Source organism: Rhagoletis zephyria, unplaced genomic scaffold (assembly GCF_001687245.7).
Source record: "Rhagoletis zephyria isolate East Lansing unplaced genomic scaffold, Rhagoletis_zephyria_1.1 Rzeph_scaffold_00095, whole genome shotgun sequence".
NCBI classification, from domain to species: Eukaryota; Metazoa; Arthropoda; class Insecta; order Diptera; family Tephritidae; genus Rhagoletis; species Rhagoletis zephyria.
This window is the reverse complement of record NW_016157179.1, coordinates 369,354-395,214: the sequence shown is the minus strand read 5'-3', so window position 1 is coordinate 395,214 and position 25,861 is coordinate 369,354. Positions and strand designations below refer to the sequence as shown.

At 36.0% G+C, this 25,861-nt stretch overlaps 4 protein-coding genes across 5 annotated transcripts; 2 read left to right on the top strand and 2 right to left on the bottom strand.

Annotated features, from left to right (window-relative positions):
- The first annotated feature begins 14,678 nt into the window (after positions 1 to 14,678).
- Rrp1 (Recombination repair protein 1) lies at positions 14,679 to 19,030 on the top strand. Of its 2 annotated transcripts, XM_017632099.1 has the most exons (7): positions 14,679 to 15,439; positions 15,732 to 16,106; positions 16,263 to 16,358; positions 16,428 to 16,532; positions 17,310 to 17,405; positions 17,788 to 17,999; positions 18,057 to 19,030. In XM_017632099.1, exons 1-7 carry the CDS (start codon positions 14,911 to 14,913, stop codon positions 18,714 to 18,716), a joined length of 2,073 nt encoding a protein of 690 aa, XP_017487588.1. In that variant the 5' UTR covers positions 14,679 to 14,910; the 3' UTR covers positions 18,717 to 19,030. The 2 variants fall into 2 exon arrangements, with proteins under 2 accessions (XP_017487588.1, XP_017487582.1); XM_017632093.1 differs by lacking the exon at positions 16,263 to 16,358 and having other exon boundaries at positions 15,732 to 16,202.
- A 688-nt stretch (positions 19,031 to 19,718) lies between these two features.
- LOC108375957 (antitrypsin-like) lies at positions 19,719 to 21,604 on the bottom strand. Its single transcript, XM_017632116.1, has 3 exons — positions 20,574 to 21,604; positions 20,005 to 20,146; positions 19,719 to 19,948 (listed from the first exon to the last, which is right to left on the bottom strand). The coding sequence occupies exons 1-3, from the start codon at positions 21,432 to 21,434 to the stop codon at positions 19,818 to 19,820; spliced, it is 1,134 nt and encodes a 377-aa protein (XP_017487605.1). The 5' UTR covers positions 21,435 to 21,604; the 3' UTR covers positions 19,719 to 19,817.
- Positions 21,605 to 22,177: 573 nt separating this feature from the next.
- S2P (membrane-bound transcription factor site-2 protease) lies at positions 22,178 to 24,549 on the top strand. Its single transcript, XM_017632108.1, has 3 exons — positions 22,178 to 22,455; positions 22,521 to 23,000; positions 23,056 to 24,549. The coding sequence occupies exons 1-3, from the start codon at positions 22,381 to 22,383 to the stop codon at positions 24,151 to 24,153; spliced, it is 1,653 nt and encodes a 550-aa protein (XP_017487597.1). The 5' UTR covers positions 22,178 to 22,380; the 3' UTR covers positions 24,154 to 24,549.
- Positions 24,171 to 25,249, bottom strand: LOC108375964 (LYR motif-containing protein 2). Its single transcript, XM_017632129.1, has 2 exons — positions 25,130 to 25,249; positions 24,171 to 25,064 (listed from the first exon to the last, which is right to left on the bottom strand). Exons 1-2 carry the CDS (start codon positions 25,175 to 25,177, stop codon positions 24,762 to 24,764), a joined length of 351 nt encoding a protein of 116 aa, XP_017487618.1. The 5' UTR covers positions 25,178 to 25,249; the 3' UTR covers positions 24,171 to 24,761.
- Positions 25,250 to 25,861: the final 612 nt, after the last annotated feature.

The window sequence follows — 25,861 nt, the reverse complement described above, 5'->3', positions numbered from 1 at the left end:
CATTTTTATTATCGCCAAGACTGTACCTATATGTATAATTGTAATTGTTAGCCTCTGTTCTAATATTTGTCACCACCACTGTGCACTGAACAAAGTAAAATATAGTAACGGTATTATTCCCACTAGTTGCTTTTGTTAAATTTGCCTATGTTCATATGTTTTGTACTTACATATATATAGTCTGGTTAATCGTGTCAGCGAAGTCATTCGATCCGCGACATCCAAATAAATAACACGCATTTAAGCAATTCCGGCGCATTACTTTATTTATTTCTGATCCAAACTCAGTACACCAGTAGACATTTTTGGATCTGGCGGACAAGGTTACTGAGTAGAGAAATCATCTTCTCTACACAACTTAAAAAATAATGTGTGTAATTTTGTAGAACTTTTTTACCTATTGAAAAGCTACCCAGAAATGTTTTTATTTTTATTTTTTAAATTTAACTTTTTCGCCTTAAAAAAACAATCTCTACATTAATCTAATTGTTTTCCTTAATTTTTTCTTCTCTTCTTTACAGAAACGACTGAATTTTGACAACATTCGTGATTGGGATGAGGCGCCCACATTACAAAATTTCCCCAAATACCAACAGCTGACGAAATCCTGCCAATTAAGTTTCACATTTTTAACTGAGATAATTTCTTATCAAATAAGTACATGACGTGTTTAACAGCATAAATAAAAGCCTATTTAGGCTTTTTTGGCTAATGGTGTTTTAGTTATTACCATTTTGCTCTCCAAATCAAATTATTTTTATGTAAACATTTAATGTAAAACATTTGAAATTAATAGCAAATATTTACAAATAATTTAGTTGCCATAAATCTAAATTTACAACAAATAAATGTTTAAAGAACTTAGTGATAGTGAACAAGACTTAAACTAGCGCTCAAATAAAATTTGCATAAATGCGAACTAATATATTTTTTTTTTTTAATTGCTCACTTACTGTGTGAGCAACAAAAATAAATAAATTAAATTAAATTTAAAAAAAATGCACAAAACGCAAATAAATAGCTATTAATAAATGCAGTAAAATACATACTTATGGCAATACAGACATATTTGCCTTTTATTATGCCAGCATGGTGGACAGCCATGTGGTATACGCAACGTTGCAGTGCAAACATATGTAAATATTTAGATAGGTGTGAATTTATTGAATTAAAAAAATGGCTACGCTGATCTTAAATAGACTGCGTGCGTATGAATCTATTTATACGTTTATGTATCTAGGAATGTCAAGCTGCTTTATTTGCTTCGGCACTGAAGGCAACCGAAAATCACACGCATTAGTGTTGGATATTTTGAGCGTTAAAAATATAGAAAGTGAAAAGAATGAAAATTTGAATGACCCATAGCATTCAATAATGGATTGAAGGCGATTTAAGGGCAATGTGCTGCGAACATAGAAGAATTGTCTGTTGGCATATATGTGTGTATATATTAACTTTTTGCAAAAATTCGTGAATAACTAAAATTTTTGCTTTTTCTACAACTTTTGTTTATTATTTTAGAGCTTTTCACTTTTTTCTATTTAAAATTTGAAGCCCTTGTGAAGTGCCCTTAAATTACATTTATGTGATACTTGAATGCGACAATACACGGCTGTTAAAATTGCATATTAAAGTGGAGGAAAAATTTGAATTTTACCTCATAAATACATATTCATAAAAAAAAAGGAAACGATATGAAACTTAATTCGAAAGTATTAAATGATTCGTAAACAAATAAAATGTAGGATACTAAGCATTAAAATTTGTTTTATTATGATTTCAAATAATTCCGTTGTTTATAAATATTACTATATATTATTACAAATAGTTGAAATGGGTTCTTAAGTATAAATTTTTACTAAAAGTTTAATGAATGGATTTTGATCAAAATGTTTTCAATTACAATAATTCCGACAATAAGAAGGATTAAAGTATCAGCTCTATATTGATAAATTTTTTCGATTTATTTATTTTAAAGAATTTTTTAAAAATTTGGTTTGTTCGCAAAAATTACAAGCTTTTAAATCAGACTTCAATAACAAACTTCGGTTTTGTAGCCAATTTGAAAGTTTTGGCATTTTGGTAATTTTTTTGTTGGCGATGTCACTAATTTTGTACCATAGGAAGTATGTTTGACTATTTTTTTTTATATGGGGGAAAATGCACAACACCGTCACAAACACAGAATTTCCAAAAATCAATGGTAAGTCCTAGCTACTTCCAACTGGCTTACTAAAAATCTTTCTAAGAAATCTAAGAAGCTTGAAAATTTTTAGAATTCTTTTTTGTTTTTTATTCGCACAAAATTCGAAACTTGGACGTATACGTAAATTTTATAATGCACAACACCGTTAAAAACACAGAATCTCCAAAAATCAATGTCCTAGCTACTTTCAGCTGGCTTACTAAGGATATTTTTAAGAAATCTAATTAAAAGGCCCTAAATTTTTAAGAATTTTTTTTTAATATCACACAAAATTCGAAACTTGGAAGTATACGGTTTTAGTTAAGAAAGAAACTATATTTTAATACAAAAAAAATAACTACGCACAAATAATGTCTAAATTATAAAAAAAAATTGTCGAAACTTATCAACATAAGAGTTCCTCATACACTTTAAATAACTAGTACTTAAGTCATTAAGTAATCAATATAATAATATTATTTTCAACTCAATTTGATCCAGCGAAAGCCAACGTAAGTAAATTCCGTGCACAAGCTCTTTAACAATTGCTACATAAATTTCAAGGCCCTCACCTTACAGTCAGCCAACATTATTGTTTTAATTTCCATTTGCCTACTTACAGGCGCTGTAGCTACACGCATGGTGATAAAAACTTACTGTGTGGTCAGGCGCAACAAATAAAGTGTCACTCGCAGTGCGAGAAGAGCCAACGCGAAAAAGCAGGAGCATAAAAAGTTTAATAATATGTAATAAAAAAAGAAACAGCATTATTATAAAACAAGTCTAGGCCAACGCCGACAACAGCAGCACAATAGGTACAAGTAAGTAAAATAATATGGAGACACAAAAACAACTTTAATAATATTTATCTAAATGTCGCCACGACGCTGGCCACACACTCAAATCACGCCCAGCGCATCCAATTTAATGGTGTAAATAAGCATCACATAAACAACCGCACAATGCCATCAGCAAAAAAAAACACAAGCTCAGCTACATTGTTGGTGGCTGAAAGCTCGTTGGTAAACAAGACGCAGCGCAAAAGTAAAGATAAAAGTAGGAGCCAACAGCAGCGGCAGAGACGCAGGTAGAAGCAGAAAAAATGCACTGCATATGACAGGCCTGCCTGCTGGCTGGCTGAGATCATTATTTTGAATGGCTTTGGAAAAAAGTGCCAAACGACAAAGACAATTCTAAGCAGGCGCGCTTTTCACTATCACCTTTCTCCTCTTCCAGCAGCTCACTCACCTCAATCATCCGCTCGTTGCTTTTGTGGCAAATATTTGCACGCGGCTAAACATAAGTACACACACACAGTACATACATACGCACAGGCTTTCAAGCCAGCCTCCTTTTTAAGTTGTGTGGTGTGCGTCAACACCCAGCTATGCTGTGTTTTGTTGTGAGACGCGAGCGTACAGCTGGACGTGTAAAATGTCATAATCAGGCGTCGGAGTTCAAGACTTTGGCCGCTAATTAAGTACTAAAGTGAATATATTTTGCATTTTTTCCCCATGCTGTTATAGGGAATTTATATGATTCAACTTTCCCAGGTATTGCTACTTCTTTAAGCTCATCTTTCCGCTCTCCTTAAAGATCACAGCGACACACACTCGACGACAGCCATACATCTTTAGCTCATTTTACTAAAACTTTCAGCTGCTACCACGCAATTAGAAGGGGGCTTTAAAGCCATTCGGACACAGTTCCATCCCCAATAGACTCAAACTTAATAGTAAAGCGCTACCCACCGACCATATCATACCAAATGAAAAGACTTGCGCCAACCATAATTCAAGCATAAAATTCCGAAGCCAACGACTCAATTCGAAGCCAGGTGACAATTCAGGCACTTTCTTCTTGCAGGGTTGAGTCGCATCTAGTGAAGGACTGTAGGTAAAAGTATCCTTCAATTTCTGATCGATTTTCCTAGTTCATGGTACAGGAATAGGGCTGTGACGAGAATGAGACAGCGGTTGAACTAGCGAAGTGCAACCTAGACTTACCAATGGTCCTGTGCAGAATGTACGAGCCAACAAAAACAGGGCTCTGTTACCAATAAAATAGGATAATGCAAACTCAAGGCTATCTGCATAGGATACTGACCTGCGGGTGAGCATGCCGAAAGAAGCAGCGCAGCTTTCATCAAGTGCCAGAAATGCTTTATCACATCAGACGTACATAAGTAGTATTTTCCTGGTCTATCTCTTATTTTCTAGTTCAATAATCACTGATCTAAGTTGACTAAATTAAAGTATTAACTTTTACTTGAACGCTGACTACAAGGCGCATCCATATAAGGTGGTAGCAATTGCATATAAGTATATATATAATATATATATTCCCGTGAATTTTGCTTATTGCTTTTTGGTACATGTCAAAACGAAAATTTTCACCATTTCATTTTGTTGACATCCTAAAGATGCACCATTTCGTCTTGTATGACATTCTGCGTGTACTAGTGTAGAGACAAAAATATCAAATCAGCTGTTCTAGTAACACCACCTTCTATAGAAGCGCGTTGGCTACCTGCAGTTGAGTTAAAAACAATTTCTTTTTTTTTCTTTCTTTCTAATGCTTATTTGATATCAAATATTTACTGAGATGAGTACTCATGGCGGAAACACCTTTTTATTTATATTTTATTCAGCATTATATGCATACGGGTGTGCACATATAAGTTTAATTGTTGAGAGTTTTATTTTCATTTTTCTTTTTATGTACACTGCATGATTTTTTCACTTAATTTTTGATATTCTCGTGTATATTTCCTTTCACAATTTTCCGTGTTGCATTTTTAATGTAAATCAGAGGAAATTTAAAAAGGCGTATCAACATGCACGCTGACAAATTCTCACGGGACTTAGCGTCGCATGTAGTTTAGCGCTAATTTATTTATAAATGCAAACATGTGCATAATGTCTAAAGAAGAGAAAAAACAGTATTTATGTACAAATGAGGAGTTTCTAATTAAAATTTGATGCTTCCACTTCCCGTACCTTTTAGTTTTTTTCTTCAAGATGAGCTACATCTGATAACTGCCTATTAAGGCATCCACACCTGTGCGATTCTGTCGGAACGAATACTATCAATTTATAGACAAACAAATTATATTTTCTAAAAGAAAATAAAAGTCTTAACTTTTCTACATCAAACATGTTTTGTTTTCTTGGGTGCGTTTTTGTTTTAATTTTGTAAAATCTGTTTATTGAGCTTTCTTCTTTCCCTGCAAACCAAAGTTCCCGAAATCTTAACGAAATCTTTAGGAGTATCTGATTTCTGTAACGATTTTTTCCTGAATCTTCAAAGAAAATTATATGAAGTGGTTGACACGAACTCGTAAAGAAATTTCTGTACGAAAAATAAAGAACATTCTGAAAGAAGTCTGCAAGGAATTCTTCACATAGCAGCATTATTTTCATTTCTTTACCGATTTTCTTCCGAAATTTCGTACAAGAATGGAAGTGTGCGTAATTTATTTCATTTTAGAAAATTCGGAAAAAATCGGATGGGATCTTTCCGAATTCTTTAAAAATATTTTCGATTCAGAATACTCTGAAAAAATGGTTTGCAGGGGACACTCTTCATGAAAAGTTGAGCTCGCTTTTGGAAAAATCTGCGACGCAAAAACATTTATATCATACGTCAGCAAGTGCGATAGCGATCCGAAAATTGTCGCTGACTGGTTACAGAATCTCCCCCATGGCGAAATCTATGAATGTACATTAGGATACTTCACCAAAAAATGTAATGGGTATTCCACTAGAATTATTATAAAATTTATTATGGTTTAAGACTTACGCCAAAATATTCCGGAAAAATATTAATATTTACGTGATCTGTACCGATTTGAAAATATATACCACAAAAAATTGCATTATTTTGATTACCTTCATAAAATTTTTATGCAGACCTTATTATGTTTACAAAAAAAAAATCGATTTTTGTAGATTTCTCATTGGTCCAGCTCACGTAAATTTTAATATTTTTCCAATATATTTTGGCGAAAGACATAAAACATAATAGATTTTATAATTCCGAAGGAAAACAGTAGCATTTTTCTTGGAAGAAGAGTTATGCACCCTATTTTAAATACACACATATGAATATTTATATTTCTATAATTTTTTTATACAGCAATACAATTCTGTATTACACAAAAATATACACATTTAAAGTTAAGCCGCATAATAAATGTTTGTATACATACATACTCGTATATGTATACACATCAGCAGAAGTATATTGCAAATACTTAAATAGTATCAACTTTGTATCAACCCAAATTTTCAGCATCGATTTCTTTGAAATACATGTGGTAAAGAAAATTTCAATTACCCATTTTCTGATTCTCTTAAATATACCTTCAAGCTATGAATACAAATAACACACACACTCACACGAGCAGATATGTATTTAAATTTGCACAGCACTCATTGAAACAAATATATGTATTAACATTGAAGGAATATTTTGCTATTTTCCATTACTTACTCGCTGCGAAATCGAATTGATTACATGCAATGTAAGCGCACCCATACCCACACCCACACGCCTCTCGCACCACTCGCCCATGGCATCACACACTTGCAACTAAATACATACATACACTCCAGTCTTTGTCTTATTATTTTCAATTTGCTGTGTTCATTGAATACTATGTTGCTTACTTATTTACAGCATTCAACATGCAAATGTTTAAACATTACAGATATTCAAGGATTTCCAATCAAAAAGCTCGATCACACATTCACAAACACACACTCACGCACACACATGCACATGTGCGCGCTTGTGTTAAGTATGCAGATTGTGAAACAGTGAACGATTGCAGCTTTGGCACATTGAAAAAAATCAATGACGTGGAAATATTTCAATTTGAAATTTCCAACAATTCGCAATAAAAGGTATCAAAATAAAAATAAAAAAATGAAATAAAAAACTAATCACTAGTGGCGATTCAAAAAACAGCACTTGCTACTGCATTAAAACATGTGAAATTGAAGCATTAGCTGCTGTTACAGTTTTACCTTTTGCATCAGGTGTTGTATTTAAAAAAGAGAAAGAATGCTAATAAAGGTAATAGAAGCATGCGAATTCGCTTCCACGTAGATTTGTTTGATAGCGAGCACGCACACCTGAGCGTATACGTAACGCGATCGGCTTGGTTTTGCATGTGCATGAGACTGTACTAAGGGAATGTAATTAAAGGGTGCATATAAAAGTTAATTATGTGAAAATTATTTTATTTCGGTAAGGCAAACATTTTTGTTTGATGAATGTATTCATAATGATATCGATACATTTTTCGATTAAAAATCGATAAAAATATAGAATGGTATTGGATAAAAGAGGGTACAGAATTTAATTTTTTGAGGTGATCACAAAAGGAAATAAATAATGAAGCGAACACACATTGAGGTAGAAAAATCGGAGTAAAAAATTAACTATGTTTAAAAATTCGAAGATGTAAGTATAATACAATAATTATAAGGTGTCGATTTAAATTCGATAACTAAACGATCAGTGGCGTTTTAATAAAAATGTAGATATACATATGTGTATATTAAAAATATATATCGACAAGAATATCGATGATTGTGTCGATCATGATAGATACAATTTTTCGATAATAAAAGCGATGACAATATAGAATGCCGAAAGTTAGAAGGGAGTAAAGAAAAGTATTTTTGACACGAACGCGAGATGCGAAAGCAATAGTCAAGCGGCACAAATTAAGGTCAAAAGTCTAAGTAAAAACTTAACTGCATGTAAAAAACCTAGTATCATATTTAATATGACATCTATTAAAAATCGATAACTAATAGATAAGTGCCGTTTTAATGAAAATTTTGATAAACATGTTAAAAATATGTGTTAACCAGTTTAATGAATATTTCGGTAATGATATCGATAAATTTTTCGATAAAAAATTGATGACAATATAGAATACATTTAGACACAATAGGATAAAGAATGTTCTTTTTGGCACGATCGCGAGATGCGCAAAAAATAGTCAAGCGGGCATGAATTGAGGTAAAAAATTAAACTTTTTAAAGAGGTATACATATTCTGCGAATTCTTTCCGAAGGTAGTGCCCTGGACATTAACGGAAATTTTTATATGAAGTCTTAGTATACTGACTGCCACTATGAAGTCTTCAAAGGACACGAAGAAATGTATATTTGCTTATAAGCGGGACCCTCTGTTCCATGCCCTAAATTCGGATGGCATTAAAAAGTACACATGTTATATAAGTTATTTATAATATGGTTTACACTCTAAGCCGACGATAGAGACAATACAAAGTCCCAAACTAAATAAATGCCGTAGATCTTGTAAAGAGATGGCACGTCATTATATTTAAATTTAAATTGAGGCCCTGACACCGGGATATTGAATATAATTGCAAAGCTGTTGAATTAACAAGTACATTAAATAGTTTACTGAGATCGAAACATTTTAGTAGCCGTTGCACACTGGAACCACCTCTTGTTCTGTAAACACTTCTGTATTATCCGGCCTACTTATAATGAGAATTGAAATTAAATGTCTACTCTTTTACTAAGAAAACAAAAGCCAAAGCCCTGAAGAAGTCGGAAACCGTTCACGAGCTCGCCCTTCAAAACAGCAAATTCACCGACTCATCTGTTCAAAAGGGATGGAATGAAATAAGTTAAGGTGAGTTGAGACAGGTATTTTCATATATACATACATACATATACATATGAAATTGTCATTGCAATAGGCGTTCTCACTTCACATTTCTCTTTGAAAATTACCTTTGAAAGAACTGTCAGGATGAAGAAGAGGAGACCATTCATCACCTATGTAGATACTTGCCTTACCTTCATATGTTAAATGCTAACTGAGTAACATGTTTGGCGATAAGTTCATCAGTACTTAAATTCACCTACACGCTTCCACAAAGAGCCGTTAAAGGGACGCTTCAAAAACTTTTAAACCACAAGAAAGTTACAGAAACGCCAACTAGCAGTTTTCCCAAATTACAGCCATACAGTTGTACAACGCAGATTTAAATTGCGCTGTGCGGCAGGGCGTATGAGTAATCACAGCCGTCTTTGCACTTCAATTTTATCAGTAACTGCGACTGCCTACGCATATTTAATACTCAAAAGTATTAAATTTAACCAGCAATTGCCAACAATAGCCATGCATTTTAAATATGTAAATGTTTGTCTGCCGTGCAGCATTCCTTTTTAATTTTCTTTTTTATCAGCACACACACACACACAAATTAGTACATATCATAACCGAGCCTGCACGAAATTCTGCACATCTCGTNAAGTATTAAATTTAACCAGCAATTGCCAACAATAGCCATGCATTTTAAATGTGTAAATGTTTGTCTGCCGTGCAGCATTCTTTTTTATTTTCTTTTTTATCAGCACACACACACAAATTAGTGCATATCATAACCGAGCCTGCACGAAATTCTACACATCTCGCTACACTTCCTTTGCGCGCAACGCCGATTGTATCAGCTGGCCGCACCGCACGCCTCTTAATTACTGCGTAGCTTTTTCGAAGTGAATTTTTATTATTTCGAATTTTTATTAAATTGAATTCAGTTGGGGTTTTTTTCTTCTCGCTATGGCACGCGCTTTTTTAATCGCACTTTTCTGGTCAATAAATTCGATTCAACATGATGAGGCTTGTGAGTGGAGAATGATATCAGTGAACACGCTACCCCATGGCAAATGGGCAACTTTGTATGTATGTACAGTAGAAGCAGATTCAGCGCCAGCAGTGATAGTAGCAGTTTAATAGCAACCCTGCGACCGCATGATGGGAATTAATTTTTTAACGAAGCCATTTAATTGATTCTCAATAGGAATTATTTAATATTGATAAGCTGTACATACATACATTTGTGTAATGGCTTGGTATGGCTTAATTGAAAGTACATGTGTATATACATATATACTTACATAAGCACGCATCTCCAATGCCGTGCAGCTCAACCAAACGTTGCAAGATATAACTTTTTGTCATTGTTACCTCGGCCCGACTTCATGCTGCCTACCCATAAGCAAGTAGGATCAATTACAACATATGTACAGATTTATTAGTGTATGTATGCCTAACGATGTACTTACTTATATGATATAACTACTACCACTCTTCCCGGAGCTATCTAGCGAAGTTACATACATACACAGTTACAGATACACAAATCCTCTGCCAAAAATGTTCACACAACGTTCATCACAACGTTGCTCAAGTCGGCTGAAATTACGCGTCCACAGTTGGCCTTGATTTCGTTTGCCGGCCAATCTTCCGCGTATTCAATAAATTGTCAATGGCTTCAAAAAATGTGTACATAAGCGGCGACAACAGTAGCCAAGTGTAAAATTGAGCATAAACTTCTTATTATTATTTTTATAACTATTATCGGTTATTTGAAATTCCTGCGCAGATATTTGTTGCTAAAGAAAATTGCATCATTCGCTATACCGATTTATTTACCGATCGCTTTACTATGCATGTGCGTGTGACGAACGCAAGAGTGTGAGTTTATTAAGGAAAGAAATTCTCGCTGCTCGAATGTAATGCGCGCGGAATGCAATTTAATACTCGTTTCGATGGCTAGTCAAGTGGAAAAGCAATAAATATGCAATCCAGCTGCAGTGGCATCCTTCCGCTGTAACGGCAGCATTATTTATATATTCACATAGCTTAGTATACAAGTAGGCAGCGGATAGCCCGGTCAATGAGTTGTTGGTTGTCGGTGGCGCAATCTGCAGCTACTTTTCCAAAGATTGTTGCATAAGTTATGAATTAAATTCTTATGGCTATTCAAACTGAATGCGTTGAGATCAGGAATTTCATTGTTGCCTATTTATTGATGTCATGAACAAAAGAAGTATTTGAATTACATTAGAGTTCTATTCTATTAGTTAGTCAATAAGCATTCGGGAAATTCTGCTGCCATGCCCGTACCTGTACTGTACGTGTACTGCACCATGCGACACTAAATTTTATACACAAACAAATTTTAATACTCGCGAAACTAGGGGGGGGGGGCGAAATATAGGAAAATTACTGATATTTCAAAGATATTATTAATTCAATAAATCATGATAAATGCAATAAACTATTTAAAAATATAGTGCAATTTGGCATAACAATTGAGAAATTTTAGAGCTGTTCAGGATATTGTGGAAATGGTCTTGAACTTGCATTTGGAATTTCGTTTGCAAATTTTATGCTTGCTACCATGGCATGCAAGAACACATGCGCATGATCGTGAACAGCCCTGTTAATTTTTTAGTGCTAAACGACGAATAAGTATCGAAAATGTTCTTTTAAAATTTTATCTCGAATTTCGTCCTTATAACTTTATTTATTAGCTTAAAAAAAAATAAAATAATTAAAATGACTTTTTCAATATCTATTCGTTCTTGCGACCAAAAAGTGTTTCATTTTCTTAAACTTAAAAAAAAAAATCTTGATTTGGTACCCATATTGGTATACATATATATCACTTACCTTGAACGACCATCCACTTTGGATGCCGTTTTGAGTCTACAAACAATTAAAAAGCACTTAAGGGGCTTGAACACCAATAATCTTGCTTCCTACATTATTAATCCCGTTAACAAACTGCTACACGCTCAACTGCAAAACGCCAAGCACTTACATATTTGCTTGACATTAACGAGCCTGTCAATTTCAAAGCCAATAATAGCGAGAAGTAACTTGTTCATACTCATTATTAACCACTCACCTTGGCTGCTGACCATCGCGTCGTGCAGCATCGAGCTTTGCAACCCATTTTTATAAGGTTTTTCTACAACTGACCTTCGTTTGAGGACTGGCATCTGGTCGCCCGAGAGAAGGGTAGGCGAGGGGGGTGTCATTTAAATAAGCGTGCTGGTTGGAAATTTGATGGCTAAAATCAGCGCAATACTTGTTACGAAAATCAATAATGGCTACTACAGTGGCACAAATGAACTCGGAATGAGGGAGCGCTGCGATGTTGGCGGCAGCTGCTGCAAATTCCGCGGATGCAGTGAGTGTATTAGTAAATTTTTTATATTTTGTTTTTGGGTTTTACAATACGCCATGCCTTGGAGTACTTTTGACTTGTTGGTTAATTTAAAATGTGCACTACTCGTTTCAGTGGCGGCGGCCAATTGCACTCAATGAGTGCATTGAATGGCGTAGTAAAAGTTGGTTAATTGCGTTTTCATGCCACTGTGGTTAGCAATTGACCTTTGATTGAATAGCCGGTGCTATTTTTTAATAAATATTCCAAGCCCTTTGGGTCGTTGGATATGATGAAGGGTAAGTATGGACGAAAGGGCGAGTAAAGCTGGAACTGCATAGGCAAGTGTATGCGTACGTATACGTATGCGTGCATTTGACAGCTACATAAGTTGTATACATAGGTTCTTATGGGATAAACTCCATAAGTACGCGCGTAAGGAGTAATAAAATGAAAAATTAATATTTAAATTCATATATTTATGTATATCGTTTCAATCAAAAAGGTGCAAGGTATTTTACTATTTCAATTCCAGTATTTCAATGATATGTTTGAGGCCAATTGGAGAATTACATTGGAGTTCAAGTTGAGAAATGCCTTAGTTCTCAACTTAACCTTAAGTTGAGCTCAAACCTAAATGTTTGTTGGGACACTACTTGTTTGGGTATACATATGTAAATACATATACAATACATATTTTGATAGACCGTGTTTATGCCACTAATTTTAATTGGAAATCAAAAGAGAAAAATGTCGGTAATTGGTGAGAATTGGTTACGCTCTGTTTGCTGATTCGCAAACACAGGGATGCTTCTTAAGAAATGCCTTTTTCCATTTCATACAATTTCGCACACAATGGTAAAAATGCAACTAACAACGCATCAAAATTCAATTAATTAATTTAATGAAAAATGGAAGAACAACTTATTATTTTTTGTTTCTTTAANGAAATGCCTTTTTCCATTTCATACAATTTCGCACACAATGGCAGCACTGAGGTAAAAATGCAACTAACAACGCATCAAAATTCAATTAATTCATTTAATGAAAAATGGAAGAACAACTTATTATTTTTTTGTTTCTTTAATATTATTTAATTTTTATAATAATACTTTTTATAATATCTACTTTATAATAAAAATAAAAAAAAATATTTTTTAACTATTCTAATATTTAATGCTAATACTTTTTCGCAAAATAGCGCATTGCCACCCTGAAAAATTGCCGTGCTGTGCACAACAACAACTGCACGGTGACGTAACCACGGCCATAGAGAATATTTGCGGCTTGATATGTATTTTCTTTATAAATATGTATAAAAATGTGTATGGATGCTGCATAAACTTATCGAAATGACAACTGACAAACGCATGTAAGCGCATGAACCAACTAACAAGATCACCCAGCACGGCAACCGTGTATTTGTAATTGCATTTGAGAAAAAAAATAATAGTTGATGACGTCATTTTTTAATCGGTTCTTTCATTCACACACAGGTTTCATTCCGTTTCATTCACATGGCGGCGAAAAAATGACGTCACTGCAAAAAAATAACTTTTTTCTCGCACGCCGTGCTGGGTGATCTTTATTCGTTCGTTCATGATGTAAGCGCACACTATGGAGCAAGGCGAATTTATACAAGGTGGTGTTACTGGCGAATTGACATTGGGAAGTACCGCGGCGAAATTCTAAATTCGCCAGTAACAGCACCTTGTATAAATTCGCTTTGAGCGCGAGTAACGCCAGTGCCAAGGTGTATTAAACAAGGTGGTGTTGGGGCGACAGCTGAGTTTTTCGCCGTGGAGGCCATTACGTCAAAATGATGTGTTTGTTGTAACTCATGCCAATGACAGTATGGACATCAGCGTATAATTTGTTAGTGTAATTTTTTACTTATATACGGCCAACACCACCTTGTTAAATACGCCTTGGCCAGTGCCAGCTGCTACAATAAACGCCTGTCACACGTTCAATATACATATATTGTGATACTTGGAACACGATTCATATTGATGGCTATGTGCTCATACCAATTTACGTCACAGAATGGCCTTATAAGCAGGGTGGCCATAAATAGGGCAGCAGCAAGTAGGCGACTGCAAATTTTGTAGGGTCCCCTAGAATAACCTAACCTAACCTACCGTCACTACACACTCGACTTCGATATTCTTTTCCATTAAATAGGCACAAACTACATAAAAATAAATGAAATGCTTTATCCGCTTATTTGTTTCATTGTACGCTATGCGCTCAATATTTATTGACGGATCACGATCTAATCATATTCCCTCAATAAATATTGCGATACAGATTTCAATAAATATTTTGATACAGAGGGATTGTCATTTAATAATGAGCATGTGACAGGCGCCCAAGGTATAACTCTCGTTATGACACATGTACTTTCCCGATAGTGTTCTTGCTGGGGTATGCGTACAATTCTCTTATTTTGAATACTTATTTAAATTTTGCCTGAATGCTCGAAAAGAAGAAGCATTTGACAGCAAGTCTGTCGTTTTCGCGCCTCCTGTGCGGCATTTTTCATCCTTCGCGGACAAAAAGTTTTCACACCACAGCAAAGTGCAAATTTGCTTGGCCAAATTTTAAATTTTCGACGAAAATCTATAAATCTGAACTAGAAAACTCTATAAGCAGAAAGCAAGTTAAGTTTCCACATATTTTGCCAGTAGAATTCTTGCGAAGTGAAACAACAATGGCAAAATTTGCAAAGCCGGCGGGAGGGCAAAAATCTTTGGAAAATGCTAACGAAGAAGCGGTTGTCTCGTCGTCTAGTGGTTTCTTGAGTGGCGAGGAAGATGCTGTTGTTTCTCTCAAAGGAAAAGGACGTGGTCGTAAGGCCAAAAGGGAAGTGGTCAAAGAAGTGGAGGTCTTGCCGGCAACGGAAAAATCAGTCAAGGTGGCAAAAGCTGGTGGTACGGGCCGAGGGCGAAAAAAAGTCGTAGCTGCAGAAGAGAAAGAACAAGCTACAACTTCAAATTCCGTAGAAGAAGCTGTAATAGAGAAAAAATCGGCAGCACCCAAACGTCGCGGAAGGAAAGCGGCTGAATCCGCTACGGTTGATAGCCAACCGGTGGCAGCGGAGAATTGGGATGCGGAAAGTGGGGTAGCAAAAGCACCAGCAAAGCGTGGGCGCAAAGCAGCAGCTACGAAGGTTGAACCAGCCGCAAGTGAAAGTAATGGTGTTGATAGTGCTCCGCCGGCGACGGTTAACAAGGGACGAGGTATGTACATTTGTAAATAATTATAAATCGACTGCTGAGTGGAAAATGTATTGAAAATGTGCTGATATAAAGCGTTTTTGTATCGGCAGCTGAGATAGGGCGTTTTTGAAACGAATTCTGAAATAAAGCATTCTTCAACCAAATTCTGAAATAGGGCGTACTTCAAAAGTTTTATGAGATAGGGCGTTTTGGAACTGACTGCCGAGGTAGGTCGATCTTCCACACAGCAGTAGAATTTGAATATTTTAAGAAGGATGAAATACATACAAAACATTTTTTTTAATTTTGAAAGGCCGGGGTAAAAAAGTTGCAGCTACAGCCGCCACAGCTATTAAAGAGACTACTGCAATACAATCGCTTACGGAGGAGCCTACCACTCTGCGAAAGCAAAATAAATCTACGGAAGAAATTGCAGTAGCTGAGGATCAACAAAACGGCGAAGTTCCAAAAGAGGCCGTAAAAGACACAAAAAAGAAAAGAACTAAGGGATCGAAGGTGAAAGTAGAACAAACTGACGCAAGTGATGGTACAGGGCCAGGTTTGGACGAAAAGAAACCAAGGTCTAGGGGTAGAGCTGTAAAAGAAGAACATGAGCAGGATCAACCTAGCGAGATACTAGAAAAATCTTTGGAAAAGCCGGTTAAAAAAGCTGCAAGTAAGCGCAAAGGCAATAAAAAAGAGTCAGAAATAGAAAACTTAGCTCAGGCTAATGAACTTGAATTGGATGTAAAAGCTGAGGAAGAAGTAAAACCAAGTCCCAAAAGTAACACGAAATTTCTTGCCACTTTAATGTGGTAAAGTATTTTTATGCNTAAGCGCAAAGGCAATAAAAAAGAGTCAGAAATAGAAAACTTAGCTCAGGCTAATGAACTTGAATTGGATGTAAAAGCTGAGGAAGAAGTGAAACCAAGTCCCAAAAGTAACACGAAATTTCTTGCCACTTTAATGTGGTAAAGTATTTTTATGCTTTTATATATATTTTTTACAGAAAAGTCTAAAAAGGAACCTAAAGAAAATAAAACAAAGGCAACCAAAATTAGGGCAAGAGCAGATAAAACACCCGAAAAGGAGGCCGGGGAACAATTGGAGAATAGTAAGTGGGCAAATATATAAATATTTTCTATATTTACACGCATATATCGCACGTATAATAATATAGAGATGTAACTTAAAATTAACGTCTTCTNACAATTGGAGAATAGTAAGTGGGCAAATATATAAATATTTTCTATATTTATACGCATATATCGCACGTATAATAATATAGAGATGTAACTTAAAATTAACGTCTTCGGAAGATTTCATTACGCAATTAATAAGCTTGATAGGTAGAATATTTTCAGTCTAACAGATAACCAAACTTCCCAACAATGGCGAAGATATGCGTCTTTCCTCATGTCTTTTTTTGTACCAACTGTATGAAATTATAAAACTTTAACTGCACCCAAAAAAGGTAATTTTGAAATACGTCGTTATATTATTAAACGAGCGATATGTATGCTCATATTTTTATGTTTACATCTTATTTGTAATTGTTCATATCATACATAATTTTATTCTTATAAATGTATAGTGGTTTAGTTAATAGAATACTTGTTTGGCGGNCCAAACTTCCCAACAATGGCGAAGATATGCGTCTTTCCTCATGTCTTTTTGTGTACCAACTGTATGAAATTATAAAACTTTAACTGCACACAAATTTTGTAATTTTGAAATACGTCGTTATATTATTAAACGAGCGATATGTATGCTCATATTTTTCTATTTACACTGATCATCTTATTTGTAATTGTTCGTATCATACATAATTTTATTCTTATAAATGTATAGTGGTTTAGTTAATAGAATACTTGTTTGGCGTTCTTTATAGATATAAAAGAAATAAGCAAGAAACCACAGGGGCGCAAGCGAGGTGCCACAAAAACTGCTATTTCCGATGGTATTGAAGAGGTCGATGGATCCAAACGTGAGTATGAATACTTGGCTGCTTTGCCGTGCTTGCCATTGTTGAATCCAGAGGAGAGCTGCTAGGTATGAAGGTATAAACTGGTACGCTTTTCTGATTCAGCGATAAGATTTTCGTAGATTTCACGACAACCACACCTGCGATGGAATCAACAATAGCCCCGATGATTCCTGTTTAAAAAATAAAGTTTTTTTTTCTATCATAATTAGCGGCAAAAGCAAAGAAAACCGAAGGCGCTCTCATCAATTCCACCGTCANCGCTTTTCTGATTCAGCGATAAGATTTTCGTAGATTTCACGACAACCACACCTGCGATGGAATCAACAATAGCCCCGATGATTCCTGTTTAAAACATAAAGTAATTTTTTTCTATCATAATTAGCGGCAAAAGCAAAGAAAACCGAAGGCGCTCTCATCAATTCCACCGTCACAAAATATAATTCCGAAGACTTTAAACTACCCCAAGGTGAAGAGGGCGCAGAGCGATTTAATTTAAAAATCTCAAGCTGGAATGTTGCGGGCTTGCGTTCTTGGTTGAAGAAAGACGGCTTAGCTTTCTTGGATTACGAATTACCAGATATTTTTTGCTTACAGGTTAGTCACAGATCATTTCAGCTTTTGTTTTCATCAAGTTTTTTTTTCGAACCACAGGAAATCAAATGCACTACCGATCAACTGCCGGAGGAAGTTGCACGCATACCTGGTTATCACCCCTATTGGCTCTGCATGCCCGGTGGCTATGCAGGTGTTGCTATATACTCGAAGATAATGCCGATTAACGTTGAATATGGCATTGGAAACACAGAGTTTGATGCAGTTGGCCGCATAATTACAGCTGAATATGAGAAGTTCTTCTTAATTAATGTATATGTACCGAATTCGGGACGAAAGTTAGTTAATTTGGAGGCACGCATGCGCTGGGAAAAACTATTCCAAGAGTATATTAAACGTTTGGATATCATAAAGCCAGTCGTCATATGTGGCGATATGAACGTGTCACATCAGGCAATTGACCTGGCAAACCCTAAAACTAATACTCGTAATGCCGGGTTCACGCAGGAGGAACGGGACAAAATGACTGAATTGTTAGCTCTCGGCTTCGTCGATACATTTAGGCACTTATATCCAGATCGCACAGCTGCTTACACATATTGGACTTACATGGCAAACGCACGGTCACGCAACGTTGGATGGCGTTTGGATTACTTTATCGTGTCTGAACGTTTCACTAAACGAGTAGTTGAGAACTGTATGCGCTCACAGGTAATGGGCAGTGACCATTGCCCAATTACATTATTTTTGAAAATGTAGAGGAGTTGATATAGAAATCGACGAACCTCTTTGCACTCTTTATAATCGTTAATGTTTCGGATCCATTTTTCTATATATTTTATTTCTAATTTTCTTTGTTATTATCATATTTAACGCATAACCAGTGCATATCCATGTCACGAAACTCATTCCATAAATGGCTTTCAAGTTAATGTATTTAAGTATCGTAACTTGTAATGCTGTAATTGTAGACTTTTCTGTACTAAATTATAAAAATAACTTTCTATGGGTATACGATTAGACCACTCAATTATTTTAAATCCTGAGAAATAAAACTATTCATAAATAAGATATGTATGTGTAAACTAGCGCTTACAATTATTACACCGCCATAGTAAAGTGGTAAAGACTTCGACTCTGTCACTTCACGCTGCATATTAGAAGGCATCAAAAGCACCGTCTTTACAACAGGAACTCAAAAGGTGGATTGCGAATTATTAGAGTGGTCGACGGCCGTTAGTACCTTCTCAAAATAAAACGTCAGGATCAAGAAGGATTAAACGGGAGTACCATTGGGTGAGACCCTGAATTTCCTCTTTGAGGTTGCAGAGGCAGAGTTTCAGCTTTCTCGTATTACTCGGTCAGAAATATTACGGTTTGGATATTCTAAACGCGTAAATTCCTACTTATCCAGACTCCCTAACGTACCAAATGTATGTTCTGCATTTGAAAGTTCCCCGCATGGCACTTCCCTAAGCCTACCCAATCAACGCCTTTCCACTACATTTGCTCCGTCCCTGTCGAAATACCAAGTTTGCTGGGAGTACCGTTTGTTGAGCTTGAAGAAAACGATCCCACGACAGTCGGCTCTACGTAACAGGAACAAGCCAGATTCATATCTGGCCAGGACTCTAGCATCCTTCCCCACAACAATTGAAATATTAGCTGATTTAGGCAGGGCTAAGGAGCGTTGACAACAACATTGAATCACTTACCTAATATATACATTAAAAGACAAATAAAACAAATCAATTTTTCAAATTTTTAGAAAATATTTACTTAATACATAAATAAGTACATATATATGTATGTATAAATAGTGGGTATAAAAATACTTTCTGTGCTTCTAATGTAAACAAATTAAGCTGTTGGTGCGTTAACAAAGGCACCAGCAAAAAGAATGTTCCTCTTATTCCAAATTGCATAGAAAAATGGACGGTCTGCTGTGAATTGCAGTGGCATGAGCATGCAACGCGCCATCATTATCATCGCTATAAGAACATTTAAAATTGAAAGCCATATTAGGTTGAATAAACCCATAATTTACCTGTTGCAGCAGCTGCCTCAGTGCCCTCTTCGTTCACTTCTATAACAGCTTTGTGGAATACATTGGATACTTGAAGACCCTCGGGCGACTCCAGCATGTTGTTAAACTCAGCCTCTTCGCTGAAAATTTTGCTTATTCCAAGCTAAAAGCGAAGATTAAATCAATAAAAATAAAATGTATGTAGCAATAAAAAAAGATAGATTGCGATCTTGCAGCAAGCAATAAATGTGCACGCAGCAGTTCACTACCGCTAGTTTTTATTGTGCCGCCAGTAGCAATTGTATAGATAAAACAAGCAATTACGTCCAACAGCTTAGTTTAGCCAAATCGTATATAAAAAATTTGGCATTTGGGTGATAAGTTAACGGAATGATAAGAAATACTTCTAGTGACCAATTTGTTATTTTTAAAGTATTTTAACATTCTGGGCTTTTAATCACTTCAACATTTACGTTATGACCCCAAAACGACAGCTAACACAAGTTACCATAGCGATAGTGGCTCAACACAAAGCTCATGATATGAAGGAAATGGAAATGTTATGTAAATGGTTAATCCTATATCTTCACCTTTTTCAAAGTTTCGGTCAGTTCCACTTCGAATTCCACCTTAAATTTGGGGAACTGAACTACAACGTCCTCGCTGTAATCAAGATTCCCTGCTAAATCGACCAAATTTACTGACTTCAGCTTCTCGGCAAGAGATTTCAAGCCTTCGCGTTCATTAGGCAGCAGCACTAGCATGGAGAGATCCGAATTGTTGTACGGCATTTCGAGCGCCTGACAGTTCAATTCCTCAAAGAAGCCATAGCCGAATTTCGCCTTCTGATTCATGTATGGCAGTTTAATTGATTCTTCTTCGGATACCCAAAAGTCGTCTTCAGCAGTTTGTTCTTCATCGAATTTATGCGCCCATGAACCCTTGAAGTGTAGAGCATTCAACAACACAAGACGTGTTAATTCATTAATGGCCGAAGCGGACACAAGGTCTTTAATTTGGCCAGCAGTTTTGTCCTCCACCCAAGAATTTATGGCAGCAGCGGCACTTTCACTTTCCGCGAAATTCAAGTTTTCTGCCTCTGCGTTATAACTCTCTTTCAGTGCCACTTCGTAATCGGGTTTGAACTGTTGCCCTTCCTGAACGTACACTTTGTTCGCAATTTTGAGCAACTCACTATCCTTATATTTTTCAAAAACGTGTTGGAAGGTTTCAGCAACTTCGGGATGAAAATTCGAAGCGAATTTCAGTCCTTCAGCGATTTGATCAGCCGTTTCACCGCTAGCACCGGCAAAAGCCAAAGCAGCACAAGTTTGTATGGAGAAAGGAGAGAAAACTATGTTCTGCTTGACGCCTCCTGCTGTCAACAGTTCGAATAATTCTACAGTAACGTTGGCACCTCCACGGGCAAATTGTAAATTGAAGTCGAACATTGTTAAAGAGTTTTGTTATGTCTTGGATTGGATTGAAAATGTAACAAAAGAATTTATAAATGGTTTTTGCACTGCACGAATATCTATGTAAAAATATAAGAGTGCGATACACTTTGAGAACAATCAATCTTCCCTTAGCTACTGCCACTGCTGGAATGCAATGTTACTCGCTTTCATTGCTAGTTTTACGTGCACCGATTCATGGCCTCAATACGACATGACTCATTTCCCGAAAAATGAGTTTATGTGTTTACGAAAAGTTTGCACATTACGTGTTTATCCGCAACTGAATGGGGCAGCGGGAAGATGGAGGCTCAACGCTGATAAAAACATAATGCATACGGTCGTTATGAACTCCTCCGCAATGACTCTCTTTCTTCGTCAATTTAATATTTCAATGTTTATATTTGTATATGTGGTTCATGTTTTTATAACACATTCCTCAGTGGAGTCCTGAGTGAAATCAAAGAGAAAATAGTCAGCGTTGCTGGGTAAACAAATTAAATCAGATTTTTAATTTACCAGCGAATTTAATACAATAAAGCAGAATACACAAATATGTACATATGTATGTACAAAACGTTGAAAAGTGGTCAATTCAAGGCGTAGTCAATTGATACGCCCTTGGGTCAATTGAAACAAAAAAAAAATTTTTGCTTGCTGAATTTTTACAATAAACTGATCAGCTCAAATCCAATAAATTGAATGTATTTCTTTGTTTTGTTTTGCTAATCTTCTTGACAAACACTCAAATCTGTCAACCTTGTCATCAAAACAAAACGAGAAAATCAAAACTTGTGCACACCAGCAAAGAAATTATTTGCATTTGCAGGCAACGTGAAAATAAGCGATAGTATAACAATTTATTATAATGGTGGAACTAAAACCATATAAATAAATTGTGCGAAGCAGAACAATTGAACAGAAGTAAACGAAATATTCGGAAATGGACCCCTGGATTTTCCTGTGCGTGATAGTGGTGCTGTATGGTGTTTGTTTTTTCATTGATCGCTTGTTCAAGGTGAGACACTTCCGGCTGCACTTTGCACTATTCATAAACAAATTAATATGGTAAATTTTCCATAGAGCTGTATGCACTATCCCTATGAGATATTTCTGAAAAATACGGGCTTGACGGTGCAGTTCATGCGTATACGCTGGCATACAACCGCGTTCAATCGTGCTATGCTGCGATGGGGAAACAACAGCGGTTGGATGCGAGTGTGGTTGACGCGCACTTACACGGTCGGCGTTTTAGTGGCATTATCATTGCTACCAATTGGAATTATTTTATTGTTCATAACAATATTTAATGAAGAAAATAACAGCGCACCACACAATGGCATTTCGCCTGTAGGAGGTGGCGTAAACAGGGAAAACTCTCAAAACAGTGTGCTAATACAAAACGCACCAAAAGTTCAAATACTATTACCTGGTGTGAATTTGCCGCTAGAGGAGGTTGGTTACTATGCGTTAACCCTCCTATTGTGCACAATGGTGCATGAATTCGGGCATGCCATAGCAGCGGTGCAAGAGGATATACCAGTTATTGGTTTTGGCTTACAGGTAATCTTTGCTGTTCTGGCTAGAAATCATTATTATTAATTTGTGTTTCTTTTAGTTATATCTTTGTTTGCCGTTTGCCTATACGGAGATCTCAACAGAGCATCTCAATGCATTGAAATGGTTCAAAAAATTACGAATAATATGCGCTGGTATTTGGCATAACTTCATCTTCGCTTGCTTTTGCTATATTCTTCTGTCTACGTTAACCTATGCAGCGGCGCCATTTTATACTATTGATCATGGCGTTGTTATAACAGAAATGTCGCGTAAATCACCACTGCTTGGTTCGTCCGGAAAAGGTCTTATGGTTGGTGATGTTGTTTCGCAAATAAACGACTGTGAAGTAAATACAGAGTCGGATTGGTATGAATGTCTTCAACGCTCAATACGTGGCACACGCCTTGGATACTGTGTTTCGCACGATTTTATACGTTACAATGACGAAAGCATCGAAATATCACATCACAGTGCGGATGGCATGCTTCAATGTTGTGATGAGCGCAATGAGAAACTGTGCTGCTTCGAATCAGTATCAGAAAGTCTAAATAATTTAGAAACTGTAGACCTAACAGATGCAGCAGAACATGCACAAATACCCCAACATGTTTGCCTGGACGTTCGACGCACCCTCGAAGATTCTCATGGCTTCTGCAGCGGTATCAACAGCAAAAGCAGCAGTTCAAATGAAGGTAATTTTTGCCAAAGTGGCTTCTGTTTACGTCCCTTATTGCGCAACACAACCACGATTTTAACGTTTAAACGCACAACACGCAGCGCTAATAGCCCATCCAAAAAACTGCGGGACGTAATCTACATTGGGCATCCAGCTGATGTCTCTAGTACTGTGCGAATTTCACCATTTGTGCCTCGGCAGTCCTATATATCTCCACAATGGGGTGATACCTACGCTCTCTTCCTCAAATATAATGTGATCTTCAGCTTTGGGCAGGCGCTTTTAAACGCCATTCCATGCTTTGGTCTCGATGGCTATCACATTACAAGCACTATTGTGCATAGTTTTCTAGTCCAACGCATCGCAGAACGTCCAAAGCGCGATTTCATAGCACTGTTAGTTGCTAGTACTGGCACATTGCTTTTTGGCTCAGCGTTATTGAAAGTTCTATGGATGAGTTTGATGCGGTATATATATTAGTAAAAGATCAGGTGCTCTTTTCTTAACTTAAATCGTACTCTAAATATTTATTTTTAAAACGAATTTTAAGCTAAGCCGGATAATTGTTTGCTAAGGTTATAAATTTTATAATTTATAATTTTTCTACCAAACGGACGTAAGCTCCGTAATAATTAATTAGCAAAACGCTGTAAACTTTGATTATAAAAGATGTAGTTGCAGGTGCAAGTAGCGTGCATTAAATCTAGTTAACATTTTCGTGTAATGTACGCACGTTGAATTACGTACAAGTAATAATCCATACATAAGTTAGATTAGAAACTTTTGTGGGTTGTCGCATATGGCACTAAATCGGAACTGCTGAATTACCAAATAATATGCACAAACATGCAAATAAACGAACATGTATTCAATCTATGAGTTTCGTTTCAATTATATGGATACAAATATTTTGCCGTATGAATAAAAACTAAGCAATTGCTTCTTAAAATTTCAGCCCTTTTACTTCAATCTTGTTTGAATAAATCGAGTAAAAAGTCTGAAACTTTTTAGAAAAAGCAATTGCTTAGTATTTATTCAAATGGCCCGGACCCATTCATCTCCAAAAGTTCTTTCACCGCTTTTATTAACTAATTTTCCAAATTATTTGTTATATTTTTCTTATTGGATTTCTCACTATCGTTTGATACTACATTCGCAGTCTTCCCCTTGCCAGCTCCGCTCAAATCCAAACTCGTCTGCAGCTCAGTAAGGCTACGTCGTCCATATTGAATCATCATTTTGATAGCCAATTCATCTGTCTGGCCACTATGCGTCCGAAAGTCGTGGCGTGCCCAATCACGTAATTCCCGCTGGTTGGTTTTGTCGGGAACAAGCCTTATAGTACGGAAAATTTCGCGATACAACTTCAGCACCTCTTGGCGCAGCATAAACTGCGGGAAAATTTGTCACATGGTAAGATGTGATATTTTTTTCGTGTAAATATATGCATAAATACCTGCTTCAAATTTAAAGCCGTTTTTGCCAATTTAGTCATTGTTTTCATTAGAAAATATGAACAGGATTTCAAAAGCTTCGAGTTTGTGCATCTCTTATCTACATACCTCCAAAAACAGCTGTTTTCCTTTTGTTGTGCTACGCTTTTTCTTTACTTTTCATCAGCTGTTAATAAATTAATCGATTATCCAAGAGTCTTGCGAAAATAGACGACTTCACTTAATCGACTAACCGCTTCTTTTCGACTTTTTCTAATGGCTATTCGAATATAAAATTTCGGCTATATGGTGTTCACATGTGGAGATTTCCAGGCAATTTTAGAGGCGATTAGTTGAATCAAAAGTTGGCTGCACCCGAACTTCATTGGAAGGGATTAGGGGAAAAAAAATAAAAATGATGGCGTGTAGAGGAGCTTTTTCCGATTCTAAAAGCGAAAACCTCAGAGCGCGGAGGCTTGTATTTAAAAAGTTATTAAATTTTAAATATTCACAATTCACCATACAAATTTTTTTGATTACATGGAAGTGTTGGAAATGAACACAGATGCTGGTGCTGCCAGATGATGAGAATACTAAACTAAAGTCGCGGATTTTTTATTGAAAATTTTCACTTTATATTGAATTTTATTTTACAAAAAAAGAGTCGCAGGCAAAGTATTGATTTTAATAAAAATGTTCATTACTTATCGAATTATCGATTTTAATACAAAAAGTAAGAGAAAAATAGCGCGAAT